At 50.9% G+C, this 13,595-nt stretch overlaps 1 protein-coding gene across 1 annotated transcript; it reads right to left on the bottom strand.

Moving 5' to 3' along the window:
- Positions 1–182: 182 nt before the first annotated feature.
- Positions 183–8,107, bottom strand: KRT74 (keratin 74). The gene is made up of 9 exons (XM_025403082.1): positions 7,595–8,107; positions 6,744–6,958; positions 6,250–6,310; positions 5,678–5,773; positions 4,989–5,153; positions 4,193–4,318; positions 2,529–2,749; positions 2,020–2,054; positions 183–1,529 (listed from the first exon to the last, which is right to left on the bottom strand). Exons 1-9 carry the CDS (start codon positions 8,063–8,065, stop codon positions 1,330–1,332), a joined length of 1,590 nt encoding a protein of 529 aa, XP_025258867.1. The 5' UTR covers positions 8,066–8,107; the 3' UTR covers positions 183–1,329.
- Positions 8,108–13,595: the final 5,488 nt, after the last annotated feature.

Genomic DNA, 13,595 nt, shown 5'->3' on the forward strand with positions numbered 1-13,595 from the left:
GAGACTGCCTCCAGAGCAGCCTCATCTGAGTTGGCCTGCAGCTTCCCGGCAAGAGTCCTGCACACTTGCTGGGAAGAAATGGAGGGTGGCACATCCTCACTAGAGGGTGGAACATTCGGAAAGATTGACAGACTGACAGAAGCATACCTCTGACACCACTCAAGGACAGTTTATTGAACATACAGCAGAAATTCAGAGTATTTAACTTAAGCAAAAGAGGAACTAGTTGCCGCCATTCTTAGGAATATTTACACTCTGAGCCACGACATCTGGACTAGGCAGTACCACCCCGGGACAGAAAGGCAAGCTCCACTCACTGAGCTCAGCTCATGGCACCAGAAATTGAGAGTCAGAGGCTACGTAGGACACAGCTTCAGAGAGATGGCCGAAGACAAATCACATACCCACTGTCCTAACAAAAGGCAATGTAATTACGCTGCTCTCATCAAAAAGAATGGTGACATTGACAGTCCGTTTGTTAAAGAGGCAGTGACATGCCACGGAAAGAGCATAGACCCTGGTGTCGGCCAGGTGTGACTCTGGCACGTAGGTGGGTGACTGGGGCCAGTTCTGAAGCCTCTTGGGATCAGGCCCCCAGTCTGTTCCAATGATGCTGTTCACATCTTCTTTGCAGAACTGGATGAGAATTGGAGGCAATGCGTCTAGGGTGCCTGGCGTCTAGTGAGTGCTTAACAAATGATGGTAGCTATTGTTGATAATGAAGGAGGTGGTTGGGTGACACAGGCTGGCAGAGAATCCCCAATACACCTTCACTTGACTTTGCGGAGATGGGTGCAGCTGGTGGTCTACAGATGTACACATGGTGTGCTAAATATTGGCGTCATCCTGCAAAGTTGTTTCTGGTGGAGCAAGTAAAGGCTGTCTAACTTCTCACCACCTGGTTACAGGTCTCAAGTCACCCCGTGCTGGCAGGGGATGTAAAACCTCTCAGGCAATAGCTAATTTGGCCTAAGCACAGAACAAACCAGCCCCTCCCCTGTCCTCTCTTGCTCCTTCCTTCTCTCTAGGGATGATCACAGCTTCCTTAGGGCCAAGAAGGTTATAATGGCTTGTGCCTCCAAAGCCTCCTGCCAGCCGAAAGCAGCAAGGAAAATGACAAGTCGTTAGTCCACATGGGACCTAAGGAAACAGGGAAGGTGACTGTGTCAATCAGAGTTTGAGAGTAAAAGCTAAACCATGATGCGGACAGTCGAGTGTACTACAGACGATTTTAAAACTCAGGGGCTGGGAACTTGGGTGTGGCAGACACCTTTGGGAGTGGCAAAGTCACCTCTTCTTCCAGGTGCTGAGGTGGATGAGGCCATGGGTCTAGCGGGTGGCTTTCCTTGCTGGGGTGCTGCCTGGGGTGTTCTTGCTCTGGGAGTCCTTGAGGTCTCCCCCTCGCACCTCTTTGGTCTTGGTCTGCCCGCTCTGGGTGGTGCCAGAGCTGCCTGCCACAGTGCTGGCCCCAAGGTCAGCACCCGCAGAGCTGGGGTGGTGGTAGCTGTAGCTGCTGCTGCTGATGACGGCTGAGGAGGAGGGGCCAAGAGCAGGGGAGAGGAGCAGTGTCAATCAGCAGGTAATAGCTATGGTAAAGGCTGTCCCCAAGGGCTTCTCTACAACAACACTCTATTTAATCCTCAGAACGACCCTCAGTAGTTAAGGAGCACTACAGAGATGAACTGAGAGCCTATTATGGGCCAGACTTTGTGTGAGGTGAAGACCCCATAGGATAGATACAGTCTCTGCCCTCCTGGAAATTCTAGGAAAATCCATGTCCACCAACCCTTTCTCCAAATGACAACACCCTAGGGGAGAAACAGGAAGGGAAAGGGGTGGGCATGACCTCAGTCACCATTTCATAGGATGAAAAAGGAGAACATTTCCTCTGAAGCCCAAGAATCTTCCCAAGACAGTAACAGAAGCTTCTGGGTGGGGTGAGACAGTAAATGGAGGTGACAGCACTTTGTCCCAGGGTCCCTGGCTTTCCCAACCCAAGGCATCTCTCAAGATACTCACAGATGCTCACAGAGGATGGATTCTCCCCAGACATCCTGTGAGACAGAAAGTTAGAGAAAGACAAAAACTCAGTGTGGAGATTCCACTGAACCTTAATGGGCTCCTGCTTTTATACGTGCATCATTTAAACTCATCCTTATAACGACTTATGAAATTGACACTATCACCTTCATCTTACAGATGAGAAAACAAGAGGCTTGAAGATACTAGATGATTTATCGAGACCACAGCACTAACATGGGGTAAAGCCAATAATTAGCCCCTGCTGTACAGCCAATCATTAGCCCCAGGTCTGTCTAAGCCCCTGGTTCTCTTCACAGCAGCACACGGCCACCTATGCCTCGTGGCTCATGTCCGACAACCCCTTGCAGGAAGCTGCCTCTGAGTTCATGAAATCACCACATCCCTTGCCTGTATTGGCACTAACGATGCTGTTCTCCAGGTGGCCCCTCAGCCAGACAGGAGCCACCCCAAGTCCCTTCTCACACTTTCTCCTCCACCCCGGCCACCTGCACTCCTCGCCCTCCAGCAGCTTGCGGTAGGTGGCGATCTCCATGTCCAGGGCCAGTTTCAGGCTCATGAGCTCCTGGTACTCGCGCAGCATCCGTGCCAGCTCCTCCTTGGCCTGGTGCAGGGCGCCCTCCAGCTCGTCCAGCTTGGCCCGGGCATCCTTCAGGGCATTATCTCCCCGCTGCTCAGCGTCAGCAATGGCCGTCTCCAGGCTGGCACACTGAAGGGCAAAGAACAGAGAGACCATCAGAACAGAAAATTACATTTAGCTCATACTGGTTAAATAGAACAGCACCCTTATTTTGCAGACGGGGCCCTAGGTGACAAGGAGTAAAAGCTGCAAAGTCAACACCAGAACTTTGTCTTTTCTATTTTCTATTGCAGAGGAATATTCAAAGCTATTGTCACAAGAAGCTGTGGAGGCAGTTGCATTTCAGGAGGTCAGATAGAAATGTTGATGTTTGCCTGAGACTGGAGGCCACCAGCATCTGCAGATTCAAAATACTCCAGGTCCAGGAAAATCATACCCGATTCCCCAGCAAGGCCAGATCTGAGGATGAGATGGTATGCCACGGTCCCACTGCAATCAGATTCCTGCTGCAGGACCTCTCACCAGTGGGGATCCTTCTGATCTGTTAGCATCCAGATGAGTGTTTCTGGACTCCAGCACTCCGGGGAGGGTCTGCCTGAAGGCTCCCACATCTGGCCTTCCCTTAGAGCAGGAGGGTAAGGCCCTGAATTATAGGCACAACCTCAGAAGCTGGACTCTGATGAACATCTGGGGGCACTGCGATGCCTGGTGCTAACAGAGGGGGAGGAACTATGCTCACGGAATTTGTGAATCGGCCAAACGTAGAGTCGTAGAGCTGTCCCTGTGTTCCCCTGCAGAGCATGGAGGGCGGTGGGGGTACCAGAAGGAGAACACGCTCAGATCTTGCCGCTGGGCAATTCTGTCACTAGTGGAGCAGACCTAGTTCTCACAGAGGTCACAGGAAGGATCCTCCAGCCTCCAAAATCATCTCCCCACTGATGCAGTGTTTAAGATTTGCTGCTGTCAGGTAAGACAGCCCCTCTCCCCAGCCCACTAACATGGAAGTAGTACCGTGGCACAGGGCAAGGAAACCCAGGAGGGCTTCATCGACGGCTGTGTCCCTCAGTCGCCAGATCATGCCCCACTCCAAGGGCAGGAACCTAGTGTGGCCACAGAGGTGCCTGACGTATACCCCCTGCACCCCACACACATTCCGTGTCCAGTGGGAGGAGGAGACAGAGGGTCTGCCCTCAGAGAGGACACCCAAAGGGGACATGGGGCAGGTTCCCTGGACACAGAAAACATCTGCAGAAGAGGAACCTGGGTTCTAATCCTAGCTCCATTCATTACCAGCTGGGGGCTCTGGGCAGGTCCCTTTCCCTTCCCAACTCAGTTGCTTTATCTGCAAAATGAGGAGTCAGAGAAATAGGTTTGAGGCTCCTCCCAGTTCTGGGCGGGGTGCCAGCTCTGATGGTGGAGTACCAAGGCAGGGTGGGAAAGGGGGACTGTGGGTGGCCAAGGGACCCCTAAGCCTGGCAGGGGAGATTTGCTTGTTCCCAAAGGGCAGGCCCCATTTCCTCATCCCAGAGCCTCCCGCGGAACCCGAGAGTTCTTTGTGGGGCTGCTGCCCACCTGCTTCTTCACGTTCCCAATCTCACACCGGATCCTCTGGATGAGCCGGTTCAGCTCCGCCATCTCGCTCCTGGTGTGTTTCAGGTCATCACCATGCCGACTGGCTGCCAGCTGCAGCTCCTGGATCTGGTTTCCCAGAGATAGGAAGTTGGCAATGAGACAAGGGCACTGGGGAAGGGTCCTCTAAATAAGCCACCCCTGCCACCCTGGCTGTTGGTGGGATTTAACAGAGCTGAAGAGGAGTGCTGGAACAGGGTCCTGGGGGCCCAGGCAAGCAGTTTTCTCCCTGACAGCCCCAACGCAGTTTACCCAAAGCATAGTTCCATTACTCAGAGGACTCCCGGCCTTCCATTTCCTTTTGAAAGTCTTCGCATGTGGATCAGGAAAGAGCAACAGGCTTCTCCTTCTCCCACTCGCCCCCCACCAAATTCACCCATGGCTACGCTCCTGCAAGTCTGTGATTCTCCCTCTGCCCTGTGGCAGCATACCCCCATTCCTATAACTGTATTTGTTTTACCACCTCACTTCTTTCACATGCAACAGAGAGGGACAGGTAGTTGGTGGACGGAGGAAAGAAGTGAGGGATCCTCTCTGTTGCATATATTCAATCCATACCAGTTTCATGATTTATCTTTGATAACAGGCTCTGCTGAGAATTCATTTTGTCCTTGAAGCCTTGGTTGGAACCATTCTTTCATTCAGCATGCCCACAAAAGGATTCCTCACATTCACTGTGGAGGTGACCCTTCCCAGGAAGAGAGAGGCTGCTGTGGGAGGAGACCCGTGCGGTGCCCACCTTGGTCTGGTACAGGGCCTCAGCCTCGGCCTTGCTCTTCAGGGCGATCTCCTCGTAATGCATGCGGACCTCAGCGATGATGCTGTCGAGGTCCAGGTCCCGGTTGTTGTCCATGGACAGGATGACTGAGGTCTCACTGGCATGAGTCTGGATCTGAGCGATCTCCTGTATTGAGAGAGGAAGACAGACTCAGCAACCCCCGGCTTCCCTCTTCTGCCCCATTAGTCTTCTGGGCCCATGGTCTCTGGCCCAATAGGCTGCTAGGATCCACGGGGCCAAAGTAGGGGGAAGAAGTGCCCTCTGGGATGTGTCTGCAGAGCTGAGGGAGAGCAGCTCACAGCAGCAGGAACCCCTGCAAGCGGCAGGTGTCTGCGGGTACATGCAGATGGGTGAAGAATGCATTTCCCACAATTTCGCAGAATCCAAGGGTCTGTGCTCTGTAAGACCTCACTGGGTTATCTTTTCCTGCCTGTGGGCAAGGCCACTATTGTGGTCAAGATCAATTTCCTCCTGCATGTGTGGCCTCCAAGGACCAGCATCCTGCACTTCCATGGTCTCCTGGTGCAGGATTTTGACCTTTCCACCAAAACGTCTTTCATTGTGTTGATCCCAAACCTCTCCTGTTGGCATCTCCCTGGAAGAGTCGAGAAGCAGGCAGGGTGAGGGTGAGGGGACAGGAGTGTCCTTACCGCATCATACAGACACTTGAGGAACTTGATGTCTTTGTCCAGAGAGTCCACTTTGGCCTGAAGCTCCATCTTGACCGCGTAGGCTGCATCTGCATCCTTCCAAGAGGCCCCAGAGTCATTGGTGGATGCAATCCTCATCCCACAGCTGCCCTGCCCAACCCCTGCCCCAAAGCCACCTGATTTTCTACTTTCTACCTACAAAGGAAAGCTCACTCAATATCCATTTCTTCTCAGACTCCCTGAAGCTTTGGGAATAGGGAAAGGAGGATGTGGCAGCTCTGTTATGTGTGGAGAAAACAAAGCCCAGAGAGGTAGTAGGTTTCCTCAGGTCACACAGTAAGGCTGAGCTGGACCAGAGTTTCACAGTTCCCAGACCTGAATTCTCTGTCTGTCTCTGTCCATTTCCCGAGTGTGTGTCTTTCCTCTCCAACTCACTGGAGGCCAGGACTATGACTCACTCCTCCCTCACCAGGCGCCAGCCCCCTCCCCAGTCACCTGGGCTGAAGTCCTGAGCAGAGTTGTTAAGATGGGGGTGAGAGAGACCCTAATAAGGAGGCTCTTCCCTCCCTTACCTTCTTGAGCAACACAAACTCATTCTCTGCTGCTGTGCGCCGGTTAATCTCCACCTCATATCTGCCGGCAGGGAGAGAAGATAGCCTTAGCCCTCTTAGCCAAGGAACTTTCTCTTCCTGCTGGCCAGGCAAATGTTTGGGATGTAGGGTCCCTGCAGGGTCTCTGAGGTGAGCAGTAAGAGGCTAGTGACAGGAATAAGATATCCCTGAGTTGCCTCACTTGCCTCCTACTTTTTGCATGTTAGGAAAACACTCAGGTGACACCAGCAACTGAACTTTTCAGTGGGTCAAGGAGCACAGGAACTCCTTCCTATCAACCAGGCAGGAAGTTATCATCGAACAGGATAGGCCCTTCCCCCCAGCCAGAGAAGGGGATGTGAGCTCCTGACCCTGGAAGGTACACCTCCATCTCCTAAAAAATAATGGCACAGAGATCAAGTGAGCCCAGAGGCACGGGGAACATGGTCCGTGACCGTCGGGTGGGGCCTGCTCACCTCTTCTTGTAGTCCTCCACCAGGTCCCTCATGCTTCTCAGCTCCGAGTCCAGCCTCACCCTGTCCCCGGACAGCGTCTCCAGATGCTTCCGCAGGTTGCTGATGTAGCCCTCGAGGATAGGCTCCAGGTTCTTCTTGCAGTTGTTCAGGTCCAGCTGCTGCAGCAGCTCCCACTTGGTTTCTAGAACCTGGTTCTGCTGCTCTAGGAACCTTACCTGGAACCAAAATCAACAGACAACTGGAACCACAATGGGTGCAGTCATGCCCCGTGGACACATACCATTGACTCCCCAGGTTTGCCATAGATTGTTGTAGTCATTTTGCTCACGTCTTGACTCTCCACCCTTGACATTCCACACAAACTAGACCCTTTACAAGTGCTCATTTCCTAGCCTTCTGGAGAAGCCATCAGTGAGAACTCACTCAAGGAGATTCCACAGCTTTCTTCTATTGCTTGGCCCTGGTCCCAGGAGATGTCCTTCTTTATGTCTCAACTAAGTGTCTCTTCCAGTACCATGAGCCCTTCCCTCTGAACACCACTGGATTCTATTAGCCTTTCAGGTTCGTGGAAATCAGCCGTCCTCAAGAAACCCATCACTTTTTTGTCAAGGAATGGCTGCTTTTTACCCAGCTTCCCATCCTTCTCTGCAAAATCGCCAAAGAAGCCAATATATTCATGTATTCTTTTGTCTTCCGTGGCACACAGACCTACTCTCCTTCTCTAATGATGAGGAAGCCCTTCCTGAGGCCCAGCTGCACCTTTCCAGCCACAATGCGCAGTCCATTCCCAGGCAGCAGGAAAACTGCTCAGGCCTCAGGGGGCTGCCTCATTCTCCTCCTATGATACCCACCTTGTCAATGAAGGAGGCGAACTTGTCATTCAGCGCCTTGATCTGTTCCCGTTCCTGGGCGCGCACCTTCTGGATCTCAGGGTCCAGCTCCACGTTGAGGGGGGCCAAGAGGCTCTTGTTGACAGTGACCTGGTAGATGCCCCCAGGCGGGCACACAGATGAACAAGCAGGCCCCAGGGCCACACTGCCAAACATACTGCCAGCAAAGCCACTGGCCCGGCCCCCTCCATACCCAGAGCCAGGCCTGAAGCTGTAACCTCCAGACCGAACGCTGCCACCAGCCACATTGAAAGAAATACGCTGATTCCCTCCGAGGCTATAGAGGCTCCGACTGCCAAAGCCAGCTCCAGCCCCTCTGCCAGCTGCACAGTAAGAGGCCAGGCTACCCACAGCCTTCCTCGGCACCACTGCCGAATGCACACTGAAGTTGTCCTTGTCACCACCGGACTTGACGTTCAGTTGCCGACTCATGGTGGGAAAGGTGGAGTTGACAGAGCTGGAGAAAAGCAGTCGCCAAGGGGTAGAGAACACAGTGATGGGGCACCCAGAGTGCTGCCTCCTTTTATCCCTGTTGGGCCCAGGACACCGGAAAAGGGCGTCTCTCTACTATCTCTTTTCCCCTGCTAAAGGGCCAGGAGCCATGGGCAATTTGTAGAACAGAGATCTCCAAGTCCTTTGCAGCAACAAAGCTCTTCTGATAGCAAGTGGAATATGCTGCCCTTGCAGACTGGAGTGGTCTAATTTGGAGTTTATCTGTGCTCCCTAATTAGGGACCTGAAGAGTTATCCCCTGAAGAGATCTCCCAGCTTTATTTTTCCAGTGTTACCTCCTTCTTGCTTAACTATCAGCAAGGAGTGGGGGAAATGCCTGCCTTTCCCCAGAGGAGACTCACCTGAAAAATCCCAGGTTTCTTCCCAAAAGAAACCATCTCCCTATTATAGGGTCTTGTGTGGAAGCTGGAATTTTTGCATCTGGGAAAAGAAGACATGGAAAGATGATTCTTCTTGGAAAGATGTCCTCAAATATCTGGATCTGGGTAAGAAGCTCCAGGGTCCATCCTTGGACCATGCTAAGGACCACAGCTGTCTAGCAATGAAGTGGACCCCAGGAAGGAAGAGGAACGACTCTGCAGCATCTGCATGACCCCTATCAGGGATATTGTCTAGGGTCTTCTGTGTTGGGCAGGGCCTGTGTGGTAGTGACCTTGACATTGCCTTACAACGATGAGAACGTTTCCAGCCAGCTGCATTTCCTCCGGTTGGATTTTCTCTCCTGGATAAGATTATCTGTCCTACTCTAGGAGCTCAGGCAGCAGCTGGGACATAAGCCCCCACACTCCCTGGGGAAACACCCCATGGCTGAAGTCACCAAGGAAAAGGACCCCCTGAGTTTCACTCCCAGGTTCATGGGGGACTGTTCTGCCAGTTTCCTGGCAACTTCAGGGAGCACTCAATTTTGGAACAGGAAGTATCACTGCTTTGTAGCTCAGGTCGTGTGGGTACAGTGCAATGTTAAAAAATTATTTTGGGGCTGGGCACAGTGGCTCACACCTGTAATCCCAGCACTTTGGGAGGCCGAGGAGAGCAGATTGCCTGAGGTCAGGAGTTTGAGTCCAGCCTGGCAAACATGATGATACCCCCTCTCTACTAAAAATATAAAAATTAGCCGAGCGATGTGGCACATGCCTATAGTTTCAGCTACTCGGGAGGCTGAGGCTGAAGAATCACTTGAACCCGGGAGGCAGAGGTTGCAGTGAGCTGAGATTGCACCACTGCACTCCAGCTTGGGTGACAGAGCAAGACCCTGTCTTAAAAAAAAAAATTATTTCAAAACTAGGTATCTGGCAGCTGCCTTCATGCGAGACTCTGACCACTTCCTATAACTAAACTGGGAATGCTTGGCCTGTTTGGATCCAGCCGAGGGCAGAAGACAACTGCTCCCAGTGCTGGGGAGGGAAAAGGAGAAGCTGACCTGGGCAGGGAGCGTGGAGCTTAGGCCTGGAACCTACCCCAGAAGACTTTCCCCTTCACAGGGTGTTTTCCTCTTAGCCTCTAAGACAATGGTGGAAGGTTCTTCCCCAGGGACCCTGTCTCAGGGGGGCCCTCCTGGCAGGGCCTAGCCCTAGAGCACAGGAGCATGTAATTGAAGGGGTTGCTTGTGGTTTTTTCTAAGTCAGGTTGCAAGGGCAACAGCAGGGGTGCTGCCAGACGCTGGGTTTGCCTCCTTCCTGTGCTGGAGTGTGCAAGTCAACAAATGGTGTGAGTTCCTTGACCTGGGGGTGACTGTCCTACGGCCCCAGCCCCCAAGAAGCCTGCAGACCAATAAGAGGAATCCACACAAAGAACTTAAAGTAGAGCCAAAGCTCTGGAATAACAGAAGAGCATTACAAACCATGGATCAGAGGTGCACTGAGGAATGGCTCTTTTTGATTAGGGTTTTTGGGGATCTCCAGAAGCCAGACTTATATTCCCAACAATGCCCATGACAGGTGCTGGCTCAGAGTAGTGGCTCAGAGGTAGTGGGGCTGGAAGTATTCCTTATGGTAGTAGTAGTAATAGTGGTAGTAACATCGTTGTATAATAGTGATGGTAGTAGCAGAAAGAGTTAACACTTACTGTTCACATGTGCCAGGCGTTGTGCCAAGCACTACATGGGATGTCTCACTGACCCACCTTTACAGTTGAAGAAACAGAGGAACTTACCCATCTCACTCTACTAGTAAGTTAGAGTTGGGCCTGGAATTCAAGTGCGTCTGGTTTCAAAGTCCACGTACCTGACCATCATGTTATACGATAGAGATGGAAGTTAGTAGCAAAGATGCAGAGACATTGTGGTACATGTGGCAGGCATGGCAGCTGTGGGCTGGGACCCTCGTGCTTGTGTTTCTGTTGTTTTTGATTAAAGTGTGACATGAGGAGAAGGGGAGGTTGTTGCTGAACTGGGGACTTGCAAAGGGTAGCTGCTCATGATAAGACATCACTCTAGGTTCAGAGAGAAAATCAGCCACAGCAAGGATGGGCAGGGGGAAGGAAGAGACTTGCTTTCATGAGCAGCTGTTTTATTCTGGAATCCCCAGCAGCTGGCCCTTCATTGCCTGGCTCGAAGGGAGAAATAAACACAGTTCTGGCTAGCTGAGTCTTTGTGCCACCACCACCTGGCTGACTATGAGCCCCAATCTGATAGGAATTTCAACAAGAAGGCATTTACAAAGCAGAAAAGGCATGAGGCTAGATCTTTGAGGCTGGAGAAGACTTGCGGTAAACAAAAAGCAGACATCCAGGTGCCCGGGAAATGCAGCAGAATGAACGGGGTCCATCCACACTCAGAAGTGTGTGATGGGCTGGGAAAGGCCAGGACTAGGGCTAGGGGTCCTGCCACCCTTTGTATTCATTATAAAGGGTGCCTCTGTGGGCTGAGCCCTGTGCTGGAGGCTGGCCAATAAGGGTTACTGACAGTGGCGGTAATGATGGTGGCGGTGTGGCTGTGATGGAGAAGGAAAAGGTAGAGGCAGAGTAGAATTTCCTGATAACAGTGTTGTGATTGTGGCCACACAGAAGCAATCCTCCTAATTGGTTCCTAGGGAACTTAATTGCAGAGGAATTGTCTTTGGCCTGTGCAGTCAGATCCCTAGAGTTCCAGCCTTCACTGTGTTGGATACCCTTTAATTAGTAATCACACACCACACCCTGGTCTTTGAGTTCATTGGACTAATGAGTGTCCCAAGGCCTAAAGAGATTAATTAGTTCATTAAATGTGTATAAAACTGGGCATCTACTGTGTGTTCAGCTCTATGCTAGACAGAGGGAGATATCTGAGACGCTCTCTTTCTCTTTTAGGAAGTTAATTGAACTGGAGGAGAAACAATATAAATATACAGAAGTTGTTTTGCTGTTGTTATTGCTGTAGTTTTAATTTTACATGCCTATATTGGATTATGTGCTTGAACAAGTAACTCAGACAAGCTGTTCATTGAAATTCTGATCTAAAAAGAATTTTAAAAGTACATGAAAATCTACTTTTTGCTTTCCCTAAATCTTCTCCACCCTTGAATTAAAAAGAAACGGAAAAATAGAATAAAAGAGAGGCTGGGCTCTCTGAGGTAGGGGCTGGGAACTGGAAAGTTGGCCAGATGGGGCAGGTGCATGGGGCATCCCTCAGACAGCTAGAGGCCCAGGCAGATTGTAAGGGAAGGCTCGACTTGGGAAGCAGAGATGGAGGCAGAGATGGCGGTGCAGGCCTAGACAGTTCCCTTCTCCCTGCAGACACTGTGGAATCATGCAAGGGTCCTGATTTCACAGGGCCAATGCTTTTGGTTAAGGAATAGGCTCTGTGTTACAAGAGGAGGGCTTTGGAGACACAGGTACCTCAGGGAGCCCAAGGGAGCTGAGTCAATTGTGCCACAATCTCTCACCATCTTCTTGGAGCATAAGAATCCCATTCTGCAGAGCACATCTCAACAGAGGGAAATAAAAAGCAGCCCCATGAAAAATTCCAATGGCTGTAACCATCATGTCTATAGTTTGAAGACGAATAATGAAGGTTGTTTTTCTCTAGCTCTTTGGCCTTTGACTGCTCCTGGGCACAGAACAACAGTTGAGGGACCCAGATTCTGTAGATCAAGGTCATTAAAGAAAAGAGAAAGGCCAGGCATGGTGGCTTATGCCTGTAATCCCAGTACTTTGGGTGGCCGAGGTGGGCAGATCACTTGAGGCCAGGAATTCGAGACCAACCTGGCCAAAATGGTGAAACCCTGTGTCTAATAAAAATACAAAAATTAGCTGGGAGTGGTGGCACATGCCTGTAATCCCAGCTACTTGGGAGGCTGAGGCAGGAGAATCTTGTGAACCCAGGAGGCAGAGGTTGCAGTGAGCTGAGATTGTGCTATTGCACTCCAGCCTGGGGGACAAGAGCAAAAATCCATCTCAAAAAAAAAAAAAAAAGAAAGAAAAGAAAAGAAAAGAGAAAGAGAAAGAAGCTTGAAGGATTCTTGAGATAACTTTGCGGGGACAAGACTTGGGGACAAACCACAGCACCTTAGCACTGGAAAGGTTCTAAAACTGAGTTCTCTGATTTCCCTTTGAAAATAAGCTCAGTGCAGAAACCTAATACCCTCTGCCTGTCTGAACCTGTTTGAAAGGAGCCTGTGTTTCCATCTTAGTCCAAAGTTAGCTAGCCCAGACAATAGAGTTCATCTGCTTTTTCCCCATGTGTCTCCCCCAAAGCCCTTCACTTTCCTGACATTAAATTTTCTGTGCCAAGAGTCTGATGACAGATGGGATATGCACCAGAGACATGGGCAGAGCCCACTGCTGCAATCCTGGGCTCTAGACATGGCTGGGGGCTGAGTCGGAGAGGGTGTGGAGAGTGAAGCAGAAAGCTCCATGTTGGTGAGAGGGGGAATAGGAAACTCTGGGCACAGAGGAATAGGAAAAGCACCCCAGGCAAGATGATATGGAGTATCTAGATACTGTTTTGTAGAGTACTCAACTATCCCAGTTTTCCTAGGGCTGAGGGGTTTTCCAGAACATCCAACTTTCAGTGCTACAGAAGTTCTGGAAAGTTCTGGACTGTTCTGGAAAAAACTGGACCCTTGATCACCGGAACATCACACACCATATTGCAGAGCTCTGAGTACCAGACTCTCCAGTGGACCCTAAGGATCACTGAAGTCACGTCTACCAAGCCTGTGAAACTTAAACACTCAAGCAATCCCTGTCTCCATCCCTACTAGACCCCCTTTTCCCCTCACACACACTCTTGTTAAATGAATTCCTCAGATTATGAGAAGAAAGCAGATGGCTGGATGGCATCAATTTTTATTTAATTCCAATCCCTCTCACTCAATGCCTGTCCTGTTACAGGCACTGTACTGAGTGAAATCCCAGACGGGCAGTCAGCATGGTCAAAATTCCCATTTCTTGGTGTCACATTAGTGTAGAGCACATTGTGCAGTAAGCCTCTATTTATTAAACACTTAGCAGAGGATGTTTAGTGACCTGAA

The sequence above is a fragment of the Theropithecus gelada genome, chromosome 11 (genome assembly GCF_003255815.1).
Source record: "Theropithecus gelada isolate Dixy chromosome 11, Tgel_1.0, whole genome shotgun sequence".
Lineage (NCBI taxonomy): Eukaryota > Metazoa > Chordata > Mammalia > Primates > Cercopithecidae > Theropithecus > Theropithecus gelada.

What these genes read in the sequence shown, in the direction of transcription:
- KRT74 (XM_025403082.1), bottom strand. Translation starts at nt 8,065, where the DNA reads ATGAGTCGGCAACTGAACGTCAAGTCCGGTGGTGACAAGGACAACTTC. An exon ending in AGGCCCTGTACCAGACCAAG is followed by an intron (nt 4,319 to 4,988) that starts GTGGGCACCGCA and finishes CTGGGAAACCAG; the next exon opens with ATCCAGGAGCTGCAGCTGGC. An exon ending in TCCATCCTCTGTGAGCATCT is followed by an intron (nt 1,530 to 2,019) that starts GTGAGTATCTTG and finishes CCTCCTCCTCAG; the next exon opens with CCGTCATCAGCAGCAGCAGC.